Below are 14,519 nucleotides of genomic sequence, written 5' to 3' on the forward strand. Positions count from 1 at the left end.
TGTCAGTGTAAAAGACACCAGCAAGAGACAGAGATTTTAATGTTAAAGTATTTACTTTAATTGTCTCAGAAATACAATTGCTTACCTCATCAATCCTCTGTTCATTACTTTGTGTTCTATCACTTTGTGATCCATGTGAGGTAGGGCCATATGTTACTGCAATTTTTTCAAGATGATGAAACATTGGCAAATATTTTGTAAATGTAACATTTTTTGTGTTGATGGAATCTACATAAATAGACAAAACAGAGTCAGGAACAATGTGTTTCTGATCAATACCTGAACAAACAATATCACAATCACCACTATCATCAATGACCAAATCTCCTATATAAAACACAGGATTATTTCCGATACTACATGCTGCATTGAATTCTTCCATTGACTCAAACATAAGCTTTTGAATATCAGTAATACAATCATGATCCCTACTAATGTTATTATAAATGTCCTGACTTATTGTTTTCCTGTATTCTTGAACACGAGAGTCTTCTCACACAGTATCATATATGTATTTTGAAACATGAGTTGCTAATCTAGATCCTAGACCATATAGCATAATGATGACATTTGACTGCTCTAATATGTCATTTACTGTTGAACAATTCCGAAAAACCTCACAAATAAACTTTTTGACTAATTCAACATTTCCTGTACTATCTGATGAACACATTTTTGCATTGAAATTTATACCAATATTCACTGCAGCCAGAAATTCTTGCATTGATTTGTGAATGAAAGAGAACAATGAGCTTTTAGGTTTGGATACAGAAAAAGAAGGACATTTATCTTCTGTCAAAATCCCCAGTTTCAGACATGTTTGTCGCACATCTTGTGATATTTTTAAATCATCAAACACAGATTTGTCAAATGTTAAGGACTTATCCTTAGGATAATTGAACAATGTCTCATAAGCCAAGCGTGACACACCATATATAAGATGACTATTTAATCTACATATCTCTACATCTGTTAAATACTGAGGGAGTTTAACATTCTGAGAACTTTCCATACATTCTGTATTATTTCCTAAAGTTTTATTGATATTCCAGGTGAAATAAAGTTCTAACATACCAGTATAAATAGCACACCTTGAGGTTTTATCGAGTTTACCATCACACCATAGACAAATCAATTGCTGCAGCATAATTGGTACCTGTTTCAGGCCAACCAGAGACTGTACCTTAAGCTTTTGTTCACACACATTAGGATCTAATGATTCGTTCAATGCTGTTATTGTTTTCTTAATCATTTCTTTTTCATGTGTTTTATCAAACCCTTTTAATTTCAATAATTGATGAATCTCTCTTTTACTTACTCTCAAACTGTGAATTTTCCATGGCCGTGATGTAGTAACAATGGTGTATTTCTTTGTAAAGTCACGTTCCGGAAGGCCTGCCTGGAACTCATTCCTAGTCTCACTGTCAAAAGACCATTCATCTAAACCATCAAGCAAAATAATTATCTTTTCAGAATCATTTTCCAGAAGTTTACTTAAATTTTTTATCTTATCATATCGCATTTCAAGCATTTCCTGGATACTTCGGATATTTATGTTATGTCTAAGAGAAATATAAAACATGAAATCAAATTCCTTCATTTCCTTGACTCCTTCAAACTCATCATTTTCATTGTGTCCATCACTGTGTGCCATACACCAACAGTTGATCAAATATTTACAGAAACTACTCTTACTAGACCCTGCATCTCCAACAACATAAATAAATTTCTGTGGATCCCCGTTCTTTGTGAAAATCTCTGACATGGACTCTATTTCTTTTTCCTCAGACTCTATTTCTTTTTCCTCAGACTCCCCTCTATTCTTTTCTATCTTGCTTGTTATAGTGGGTCTAATATAAACGTCACTGAAATTATAATTTTCCTCATCTGGTTGTAAAGGTATTGCTGATACTTTAAGTACGTCACTGCGATAATGTTCTATCAATTGAGTACGACAACCTGAAATTTATTGAAAGCAAAACTCACAAATTATCTTAACATTACAAGATTCCCTCACAAACTAGAGAGTTCCCTTACATTGAAATGATGATTTTGTAGTAAGTGTTGTTTTGTAAAAGTATAAATTAAATACAAAGATATATGATAAAATTATCACAATTCGGGCAAAATTCACCTGTTTTAGCCTTATAATATTATATGAAGCATACCTATTTAGCCTTTACATACCTGATATCTAGCCTTGTCTGATTAAAATTTTATTAGCCCCTTCATTCTATATATAACATACCTAATTTAAACTTTCATATTCTATAGAAACAAACCAGATTTTGCTTTTTGACATTTTATATAACAAACCTGATTTAGCCTTTTCATTCTATATATAACATACCTAATTTAACGTTTCATATTCTATATAACATACCAGATTTTGCCTTTTCATTTTCTACATAATATACATGTATTTTGTACCTTATACAGCCTTTTTAAATTCCTTATAATATACCTTATTTAGCCTTTTCATATTCTATAGAACATACCTGATTTAGCCCTTTCATATTATATATAACAAACCTAATTTAACCTTTTCATTTTCTATATAATATACCTGATTTATCCCTTTCATATTCTATATAGCATACCTGATTTAACCTTTTCATATTCTATATAACATACCTGATTTAGCCTTTTCATATTCTAACTGTTTTTGTTGAGGAGAATCTTCTATCTTGAGTCTTTTTATATCCTGCAACATAATTAATAATACAAATAATTGTGTTTTATTCAGTAATTTTCTAAAATGTCTATTGTTTACAGTAATATTGGTAATTTAAGTACCCAAACCAAAATCGCAAGCTTTATAAAAGCTTGCGACAAGCTTGCAACAAGCTTGTCGCAAGCTTGCACATAAAGCTTGCGGAAAGCTTAAAATTGAAACCTCGCGGCAAGCTTGCCGCAAGCTTGGGGGAAGCTTGCAGCCTGTTTTCAAAAATGCATGATTTAGATTTGAAAGGCACCACAAGCTTGCGACAAGCTAGTTGCAAGCTTGCGGCAAGCTAAGTTGCAAGCTTGCGACAAGCTAGTTGCAAGCTTGCTTAATTTGATGCTAAATATCTTAGCTCTAGCTCTTTGAGTTCTTTAAGAAGATTTTTTAAGTTTTTACTATATGCATATAGGAAAAGTCAATGACCCCCTGGGGCGGGGCCAATTTTGACCCCAGGGCTTTTATTTGAACAAACTTGGTAGACACCCATAAGAAGATGTTTCATGCTAAACATCTAAGCTCTAGCTCATTGGGCTTTTTAAAAGAAGATTTTTTTTAAGTTTTTACTATACACATATAGTTAAAAACAATGACACCCCTGGGGCGGGGCCAGTTTTGACCCCAGGGCTTTTATTTGAACAAACTTTGTAGACACTCACTAGAAGATGTTTTATGCTTAATATCTAAACTCTAGCTATTTGGGTTTTTTCAAAGAGGATTTTTTAAGTTTTTGCTTTACACATATAAGGAAAATCAATGACCCCCGGGGCAAGGCCAATTTTGACCCAAGGGCTTTAATTTGAACAAACTTGGTAGACACCTATTAGAACATATTTCATGCTAAATATCTTAGCTCTAGCTCTTTGAGTTCTTTAAAAGAAGATTTTTTAAGTTTTTACTATATGCATATAGGGAAAATCAATGACCCCCTGGGGCGGGGCCAATTTTGACCCCAGGGCTTTTATTTGAACAAACTTGGTAGACACTCACTAGAAGATGTTTCATGCCAAATATCTAAGCTCTAGCTCATAGGGTTTTTTAAAAGAAGATATTTAAAGTTTTTTCTTTCGGTTGCCATGGCAACAAGAGTTCTGCATGGAATGAAATTCTTTGAACAATTTTTAAAGGTGACCACCAAAGGAACATTCCTGTGAAGTTTGGATGAAATTGGCCTAGTGGTTTATGAGGAGATGTCATTTAAAGTAAAAGTTTACGGACGGACGACGGACGCACGCCGGACGAAAAGCGATCACAAAAGCTCACCCTGTCACTTTGCAACAGGTGAGCTAAAAATTGGCGTAGCAGTTTATGATGAAATGTAAAAGTGTACGGATGGATGCCGGACAAAAGGTGGTAATAAAAGCTCAACATGTCACATTGCCATAGGTGTGCTAAAAACAAAACAGTCTATAGTCCATTCTTATTTATGCTACCTTTACCCCAATTGATACACCCATTTTTATTATAGATTTCTTATTTGCAGTCAAGTTTTTTAGCTGCTACATTTGAAACATGAAAGTTATGAAAACTGTATTAGCTTTATAAGCCAAAATACAATGAATACTCTAGGAAACAAGCAATTATCATAGTATTGCAAGCAATCCATAAGTCCCCTACCGGTTAGAACCCCATCAACATTCTGAAGGGCCATTGGCCATTCACTAATGTTTCAATTTTTCTCTATTTTAAGTAAATTTGTTGGAAAAGTTCTTTAAAAGTGATCACAGGAAACAGTTTTTATGAACAGACAGACAGACAGACGGACTGAGGACACTCTAAAGTTAATATTTGAAACATCCCTGTTACCAACATATAACATTTTAAAAGCAAAATTCTTAAAGAGGAGATAACTCTTGAATTAAAGATGCAATTTCATAAAAAAATTTCAGCTCTTTTTGACTAATCACAAATATTGTTATATTTGCCATGTTTTAAGCCTATTTGTTGCCAAGGCAACTGATATTTTATCAAAATAGGAAGAACAGATAAGACATGCATAATCTCAAGACTGCTATCTACCCATATGTCAAGTTTCATAAAAATATTTCCAGTACTTTTTGAGTTATCAATGGATTCAGTTTATGTGTAAAATTTGCCAAATTTTCAGTCTATGTGTTGCCATAGCAACCAGAATTTTTAACATAGGAAGAAAAGAAAAAGACCTGCATAATCTCAAGACTGCCATCTACCCATATGTCAAGTTTCATAAAAATATTTCCAGTACTTTTTGCGTTATCACTGGATCCAGTTTATGTATAAAATTTGCCATATTTTCAGCATATTTGTTGCCATAGCAACCAGAATTTTCAACATAGGAAGAAAAGAAAAAGACTTGCATTATCTCAAGACTGCCATCTACCCATATGTTAAGTTTCATAAAAATATTTCCAGTACTTTTTGCGTTATCACTGGATCCAGTTTATGTGTAAAATTTGCCATATATTTTCAGCATATTTGTTGCCATAGCAACCAGAATTTTCAACATAGGAAGAAAAGAAAAAGACGTGCATTATCTCAAGACTGCCGTCTACCCATATGTTAAGTTTCATAAAAATATTTCCAGTACTTTTTGTGTTATCACTGGATCATTAATTGTAATCATTGATTTTTAATTGATTACATGATTACAATGTAATAATCATGTAATTGATTACCTCACCCAAATTTGATTAATTTAATTGTAATTAATCAATTACAGCTAAAATTTAGTCAGTAATTATGATTACAATTTGATTGACATTGATTACTTTTGGATTTAACAAGAAACTATTTTAATTCAAATAATGCCTTTATTTCACATTATACAGTTTAACTTTTGTTTTACATTTAAACATTAAAAGCCCTTGATTAAGACCATCATCTAGGCTGGACCAAAGTGGTCTTAATTGTGGGGTGGTCTTAATTGTGAATAGTCTTATCATTGCTTACATACTCTATGACCATGGTCTGTTTTAGTCATTTTGTATGAGAAAAAGATGGTATGTATCTTAAGCTACAAATACAATATAAAAGACACTATAAAAGTATGCTTTGATATCTGATAAGAGGAAAACATATTTCTGAAGAAATTTAACATAAAATTCTCTTTGGTCAGATTTCAATATCAATTATGATATGATGTACATAATAAATAAATAATAAAATGTAATTCTGATTAGAAGTGCGGTACATAGATAACTTTTATTTTTTGAATTTATGTAATTGAATTGTTTTATGTTGTTATGTATGGATGAGACTCTAATAAAAAATATATATATAAATCACCTATCAAATAAAAATTAATTCTTCACAAAATAAAATTGCTGAAAGCAACAATAAACCACTCTAAAATTTACCTTCTCACCTTATTAAATACAATGATCCCATAATAACAGTGTTTCACACCTTGTGAAATTAAGTGTCATCAGATCACAATGTTCAACAAATTTAAGATCTAGATAAGTGTTGCCTTTAATATCAGTGGTCTCAATAGTTGGGTCAAATTAAGAATAAAGCAAAGAATTTGAACTGAATCAGGTGGTCTTTAAAGTGGAAAAGCGGTTCTTCTTTATTCTGGATCATGAAACCATTGACATAAAGAACCTTGTAAAAAATAGCCTTAATAAGGGGGTGGTCTTAATTCAGAGGTGGTCTAAAAAAGGGATTCTACTTTACATTGAATGTAATCAATTATTAATCAATTACTCTATTCAAAGTCAAAGTCTTAAAGTAATTGTAATTTAATTGATTACAAAGGCAAGTCTGAGTAATCAATAATAATCAATCACAATAAAATGTGAAAGTAATTGTAATTAAATCAATTACTGATCAATGTAATCATCCCCAGGTCTGGATAATAGTTCCTTATCAGGGCACATCATTTAAAACTAGAAATGTGTTATCATGCCACGGTTGCCCCCGCATGCAGCCAAATTTCAGATGTTATAATAATTAGTTCCAAATTTGTACGCACAAATTATTTTTTTCATTGTAAGTCCAAAGCCCTTAAAACTTTTCAATGTTAACACAAACCATTTTCATACAATGTTCAAGGCACTGAAATTATTCAGTCTTAACCTTTTGAAAATAGCATATTTCATATTTGTAGCCAAAATAATGGCTACAAACATTTCCACAAAAGTATGAGTGCTGAAACTGAAAGGTCAAAATTTTTCGAACATTCAAGAAAGATTATAAAGTTTGTCCAAGATCATTGAACCACGACCAAATTCAAACTTAAACTGCTTATTCCTAAGATGTATCTATATTATTTTCAAAGTGAAAGGGACATAACTCTGACAAAAAATCATCGGACCATGACCAAATTCCAACTTGACCTGCCCATTCCTTTGACATATCCATATGTCAAATTTGAGTTGAATATGTAACACTGTTGGGTAGATTATAAACAGAAACTGTAAATTTCATTTTATTTTCAAAGTGAAAGGGGCATTACTCTGCCAAAAATCATTGAACCATGACCAAATTCGAACTTGGCCTGGGCATTCCAAAAACATATCCATATGTCAAATTTGAGTTGAATGTGCTGTACCGTTGAGGTGATAAATAAACAGAAACTGTAAATTTCATTTTATTTTCAAAGTGAAAGGTGCATAACTCTGCCAAAAATCATTGAACCATGTATTACACTCTAGATTTTAGGGTAATTTTATTTACCATTACAACTAGTGTAATATCTATATATTTTATTTTGGTAATTTGAATATTACTATTTTTCTTAAATTCTTTTGCTTTAAATATTTTTCAGTTTTATAATTTCCATTTCATTAATTGTAAAAATATTTGGTACTTAATTTTTCAAACTTGCCAAATTTACTTTACTATAAAAACTTAGTAAAAGAAGCCATCAAGCCATCAAGTCAGCTTGGGTTATTATTGTCTAAAAATGTATGTGCTGGCTTAAATTCTTTAAGTGTTAAAACAGCCAAATCCTTAACAATGTAGTTTTATCAGCTCTTACCAGAATGGCATATCTTAGTAAGCAGTGTCAATCCCTTAAGCAAAATACCAGACCCTTAATTGATTATAACACAAAGATAGGTATGAAACCCTAGTTCCTGTGTTTGCACTGCAATAATCCTTCCTGGGAAAAGAAAGCTGATTTTTATACCAAAAGACAGATCTGAAGTCATTCTTACTTAGACTTCAGACATTAAACGTGAACAACTGTTTAAAACTGTCTTTTTCATCTTTTCCAGGTTTGTGATATTTTTGTATTTTCTAATGTATAATTTAGAATAATTAAACTAAATATGATACTTTATTTTCTAAATATTTGTACTTTATGTTTATAAAATCATTATAAAATTTTTATCATCTGAATTTTTGCAACTGTGTTATATTTTAATTTCTACTTTTGAAATTATTATGTTGTATTAGTATGCATTCTCAAATGTTTTCATATTTAATGAAAATGGCAAAGGATCATAAATGAAACCATCGCTTACCATAATTTTAAACTATCTAATAATTACATGAATTTCTGGCAGTTTGTAAATTCTGTCTTTATTACCTTTTATCTATGAAAAGAGACTTAGTAACAAAAGTTGAAAAACTTTGTGTAAATATGTTTTCTTGTTAAATATGTTAAGTTGATTTTTCTATAATTGAAGATTTTAATATTAAGTGAATAATTACAACAATATTGTAAAGATCACTGTTTCATTTTTTTTACAATATAACAAAGGACAATAACATTAATAAACACTTGTATATAAGTTTGCAATTTGCAATTTATACTAATATATAAAGTTGTTTAGTTTAAGTAATGACATTGTACCTTTCACTAGCTAATGCGAGTTATTATATTTTATTAAATGAAAACTTATTATTTTCCCCATTATAATTAAAATACCTTTATTGCAGTCTGCAAATATAAGTACATATGTTGTGATATGTTTTTATTATGTTAAAAACTATTATGTATTTCAAATTGTATTTTATATTTGTAACTGTATATATAAATTCTTACTTTGGACTTCAGACATTAAACGTGAACAACTGTTTAAAACTGTCTTTTTCATCTTTTCCAGAACGCTAGCCTAAAGGCCTCGCATCTTAAACCCTAAATTAAACCTATTGTCAAACCCGTCTCTGGAGCTAAGTCACCCCGTAAAACCCGAGCGTAAAAACTGGTGGAGAATCCGGGTATCGATCCCGGTAGAATTTTAGGGTAATTTTATTTACCATTACAACTAGTGTAATATCTATTATATATTTTATTTTGGTAATTTGAATATTACTATTTTTCTTAAATTCTTTTGCTTTAAATATTTTTCAGTTTTATAATTTCCATTTCATTAATTGTAATATATTTGGTACTTAATTTTTCAAACTTGCCAAATTTACTTTACTATAAAAACTTAGTAAAAGAAGCCATCAAGCCATCAAGTCAGCTTGGGTTATTATTGTCTAAAAATGTATGTGCTGGCTTAAATTCTTTAAGTGTTAAAACAGCCAAATCCTTAACAATGTAGTTTTATCAGCTCTTACCAGAATGGCATATCTTAGTAAGCAGTGTCAATCCCTTATGCAAAATACCAGACCCTTAATTGATTATAACACAAAGATAGGTATGAAACCCTAGTTCCTGTGTTTGCACTGCAATAATCCTTCCTGGGAAAAGAAAGCTGATTTTTATACCAAAAGACAGATCTGAAGTCATTCTTACTTTGGACTTCAGACATTAAACGTGAACAACTGTTTAAAACTGTCTTTTTCATCTTTTCCAGGTTTGTGATATTTTTGTATTTTCTAATGTATAATTTAGAATAATTAAACTAAATATGATACTTTATTTTCTAAATATTTGTACTTTATGTTTATAAAATCATTATAAAATTTTTATCATCTGAATTTTTGCAACTGTGTTATATTTTAATTTCTACTTTTGAAATTATTATGTTGTATTAGTATGCATTCTCAAATGTTTTCATATTTAATGAAAATGGCAAAGGATCATAAATGAAACCATCGCTTACCATAATTTTAAACTATCTAATAATTACATGAATTTCTGGCAGTTTGTAAATTCTGTCTTTATTACCTTTTATCTATGAAAAGAGACTTAGTAACAAAAGTTGAAAAACTTTGTGTAAATATGTTTTCTTGTTAAATATGTTAAGTTGATTTTTCTATAATTGAAGATTTTAATATTAAGTGAATAATTACAACAATATTGTAAAGATCACTGTTTCATTTTTTTTACAATATAACAAAGGACAATAACATTAATAAACACTTGTATATAAGTTTGCAATTTGCAATTTATACTAGTATATAAAGTTGTTTAGTTTAAGTAATGACATTGTACCTTTCACTAGCTAATGCGAGTTATTATATTTTATTAAATGAAAACTTATTATTTTCCCCATTATAATTAAAATACCTTTATTGCAGTCTGCAAATATAAGTACATATGTTGTGATATGTTTTTATTATGTTAAAAACTATTATGTATTTCAAATTGTATTTTATATTTGTAACTGTATATACATTCTTACTTTGGACTTCAGACATTAAACGTGAACAACTGTTTAAAACTGTCTTTTTCATCTTTTCCAGAACGCTAGCCTAAAGGCCTCGCATCTTAAACCCTAAATTAAACCTATTGTCAAACCCGTCTCTGGAGCTAAGTCACCCCGTAAAACCCGAGCGTAAAACATGACATATTTGAACTTGACCTGCGCATTCCTATGACACATCCATATGTCAAGTTTGAGTTGAATGTGTTATACCGTTAGTGAGATAATGAACGGAAACTGAAAATTTCATATTATTTTCAAAGTGAAAGGGGCATAACTCTGCCTAAAATTATCGATCCATGACCAAATTTGAATTTGACCTGTATTTTCTCATGACATAGCCATATGTCAAAATTGAGTTGACTGTGTTGTACCGTTGGGGAGATAATGAACCGAAACTGAAAATTTCATATTATTTTCACAGTAAAAGGGGCATAACTCTGCCAAAAATCATCGAACCATCATCGAATTCGAACTTGACCTGTATTTTCTCATGACATATTCATATGTCAAGTTTGAGTTGAATGTGTTATACCGTTGGGGAGATAATGAATGGAAACTGAAAATTTCATATTATTTTAAAGTAAAAGGGGCATAACTCTGCCAAAAATCATCGAACCATGTCCAAATTCGAACTTGACCTGTATTTTCTCATGACATATCCATATGTCAAATTTGAGTTGAATGTGTGCAACCGTTACTAAGATAATGAACGGAAACTGATGATGACGGAATGACGGAAGGACGGAACAGGGTAACACTATATGCCCCGGCCATTACATGGCGGGGGCATAAAAAATTCTCAAAAGGTATAGGAAATAAGTGAGGAGGTACGAACAATTATATTTCAAAAAAAGGGCATAATTCTGTCAATATCCACAGGGTTATTTGAAAAACTTAACCGAAATTGTTGGACAGATGTCAAAATCCAAGTGAGTTTAATATTAATATAACATGTTATATGATGAATTTTGCAGCATTTATCACCATATTTCTACTGTGTTACTAATGACAAGAGGGCCATGATGGCCCTGAAGAAGCTCACATGTATATAGGCCCCCGGAGCAAGGCCAGTTTAAACCCCAGGGCTTTTATTTGAACCAACTTGCTATCCTCCATTTTCACGATGTGCAGCTCAATCTAACTTCTGAGGGAAATTGTCACTTTCACTTGTTACCTGTGATTATAAATCCTATTGTTATTGTTAAATAATTATATAAGTCACTGTTTTAACGATGTTTAATTCCATGTATTTTTGTAGTTATGATCCGTTTTCTTAGAAAAACGTGCTTCCATTTTCACTTGAAGATTTTGAACTGTTTCCGGTACGTTACTAGGGATAAGTATTTTGACCTTTTGTAAAAGTGGAAGGCTTTCTAGTGAGAAATTCTACTTTAAGGGAACTGAAGTTACTCATGTTAAAAGTTATAAATATCTCGGAATTATTTTTGCATCATCTGGTACTTTCAGTTACTGCCAAGAAGATCTTTATAAAAGAGCACTGAAAGCAAGTTTTAAGATTAGTAAGGTTTTTGGTCAGCTACACCAAAATGTTGACACTATCATCCATCTTTTTGATCATACTATTAAACCCATTCTTCTGTATGGTAGTGAGATTTGGGGTATACCAAATATTAGTAGTTCTATTGTTAAAAAAACAGTTTTGTGTTGTTGAAATCCTTTGGAAATATGTCCTGTGATAAGATGCATGTGAAATTTTTAAAATATATTCTGGGTGTACACAAAAAAACATCAAATGAGGCAGTATGCGGTGAACTAGGACGGTATCCACTATTTATTGATGTAATATGTAGTTATGCCAAGGCTGCTAAATGGAAATGTTAGCAAATTACTATCTGCTGCCTTTATTGAAAGTCAAACATTATTTACGGATAATAAAGTTTGCTGGGTTTCTTGTGTACAACATTGTTTTAAGCATTTAGGTATATCTGATGCTGGTTTAACCAATAAGAACTTAGTAAATGTTGTTAAACTCAAGTTAGTGAAAATGTACCAAACCAACTGGTGTTTGAATATCTCAGGTACTGAAGGGAAACTTAGAACATACTCTTTGTTTAAACAAAGGTTTTGTAGAGAAGTGTACTTTAGACATATTAAGGACAAAGATATAAGAACTTTCTTCACCAAGTTCAGAGTAAGTGCACACAGATTGAATATAGAAACAGGCAGATATAAAAAGATCCCAGTAAATCAAAGGTATTGTAACTGTTGCTCTTCCAATCTTGTAGAAGATGAAATTCATTTTTCCATGTGTTGTACAAAATTTGATAGTAATAGAGAACTACTATTTAGACAAATTGAAATATCAAATAAGAACTTTTGTATGTTGAATAATAAGCAGAAATTTGTTTGGTTAATGTCCTCGGAAGACCCTAGAGTCTTGAATGTCTTTTCTAAATACCTACTCGAAATTTATAATAAAAGAAATCTTATGTTAGGTAGTACTAGTAGTAATAAAAATTTGTCAGACCATAAAATGTATATTATTGTACTTGAATATCGAATGAGTAATTATAGTTTTTTTAAAATACTGTTTTATTTATTTACTTCTTATTTTAACATTACTATGCCTGTGTTATTTGTTTTTTCCAATAATACGAATTAAGCCTTAGTTACTTTATTGTCTTCATTTCTACCATACAATACACAATTTGTTGGTTTTATGCCTTGTGTTTTATGCTTGTGATTATATATGTCATATAGTATGACCCTTGATTGGTGAAATAAAATTATTCTATTCTAGGGACGACCGGCTACAGCTAATTTATTGACGAAATTCTGCGATCGGATTTTTGTGTATTTTCTTCATTGAAAAGGTATAACTTGTTTAAGAAAATGCCATAGTATGTGTAAACAAAATGTTCTATGTCCATTTTTATTATTTCATAGGTCTAAGAGTCTATGTTTAAATTTCTAACCGTTTTGGTAAATCAACCAATATTTCTTGGTCGGACCAACCACTTTTTGGCTCCAACCACAACCACTTTAGTAAACCAACCACTTCAACCACTTTATTTTGGTTGGAATTTGTCTGGGTATAAAAGGGCCCGGATTTTTGGTTGAACAGGGGAGTCTTGACCAGAACTTCAGAGGCAAAACCCCGTTTTGTTGAGATACAAATTTGAGCGGAAAAATTTATAAGTGCAGTCTGCAATTTTACGTACTAAAGTAATTAAACTATTCTTGATAAATAACGATTTATTTATTCAGATTAAACAGTTCTGAGCTATTTTCTAGATATTTAATCTTTATTACACGTTTTTTATTAACACTTTACTGTTTGAAATAGATTATTTAACTGCTTGTTAAATTTGGTCACGGTTCACTGGTATGCTATTTTTCCGTGTTGACTATTAAAGAAGGTACACGCGTTAGACATTAAGATAAATTAAATTAAGGGAGACATAATTTAGAAAACGGTTTTAACATTAATAGGACTTGAAACTCTGATGATTTCTACTACAAACTTTTACTTATTAATACATTATCGTATAGAATCTGTTGCTGAATGATAAAAATACAATTGTGCTCATTTGTTGACAATTTATTATTTTGTTATTGTAACTTTGTTTTATCAACAAAATAAACTTGCAATATACTACTGGAATAAACGTGTTTAAATGTTATAGATAATTTATTTATCTATGTAGAGCTAGTGTTCCGTTAAAATTATAGGTGAGCAAAGTAGATATAAAATAGTAATCACTTATATATAGAAGTAAACTGTGTGGAACCAATCAACTCCCTTTACAGACTACGTAAATAAACCTCTACTGAGAGACCACACTACCAAAGGTTTTTACCTCACGGCCTAAACCGTGACAATAATACTGGTTTACAATACAAACATTAGTTATTTTTAAACCATGATTGTTTGTTATATTATATATACCGGTATATCAACCAGAAACAAACAGTTATACATATACCGGTATATCAACCAGAAACAAACAGTTATACATGTACCAGTATATTAACCAGAAACAAACAGTTATACATATACCTGTATATCAACCAGAAACATATACATGTACCAGTATATCAACCAGAAAAAAGCAAAAGAAACACATTCTACCTCTTTTTGTTCTGTCTCAAGAGCAGTAAATTTTTTTTTTGATTCTGTATGTTTTTTCTCAGCTTCCTGTGGACCTACAAATTTCAAAACACAAATATATATAAGACTGTAGTTTCTTTTTAATAAAAGGGAAAATTACCATGTACTTTAATGAAAAAGGATATTTTTTAATTTTTAA

The 14,519-nt window shown here is 30.7% G+C and overlaps 1 protein-coding gene and 1 long non-coding RNA gene across 2 annotated transcripts; one reads left to right on the forward strand and one right to left on the reverse strand.

Moving 5' to 3' along the window:
- Positions 1-482: 482 nt before the first annotated feature.
- LOC132733545 (uncharacterized) lies at positions 483-14,456 on the reverse strand (the record flags this gene model as incomplete). Its single annotated transcript, XM_060720203.1, has 3 exons — positions 483-1,959; positions 2,635-2,704; positions 14,342-14,456. Coding segments are annotated over 3 exons (1,651 nt in total), but the record flags the coding sequence as incomplete, so codon positions are not given.
- LOC132733547 (uncharacterized) lies at positions 9,109-10,392 on the forward strand. Its single transcript, XR_009626179.1, has 2 exons — positions 9,109-9,453; positions 10,286-10,392. It is a non-coding gene; the product is annotated as an uncharacterized LOC132733547 (long non-coding RNA).
- Positions 14,457-14,519: the final 63 nt, after the last annotated feature.

The sequence above is a fragment of the Ruditapes philippinarum genome, unplaced genomic scaffold, assembly GCF_026571515.1.
Source record: "Ruditapes philippinarum isolate M1 unplaced genomic scaffold, ASM2657151v2 ctg16117_1_1_1_1, whole genome shotgun sequence".
Taxonomy (NCBI): Eukaryota; Metazoa; Mollusca; class Bivalvia; order Venerida; family Veneridae; genus Ruditapes; species Ruditapes philippinarum.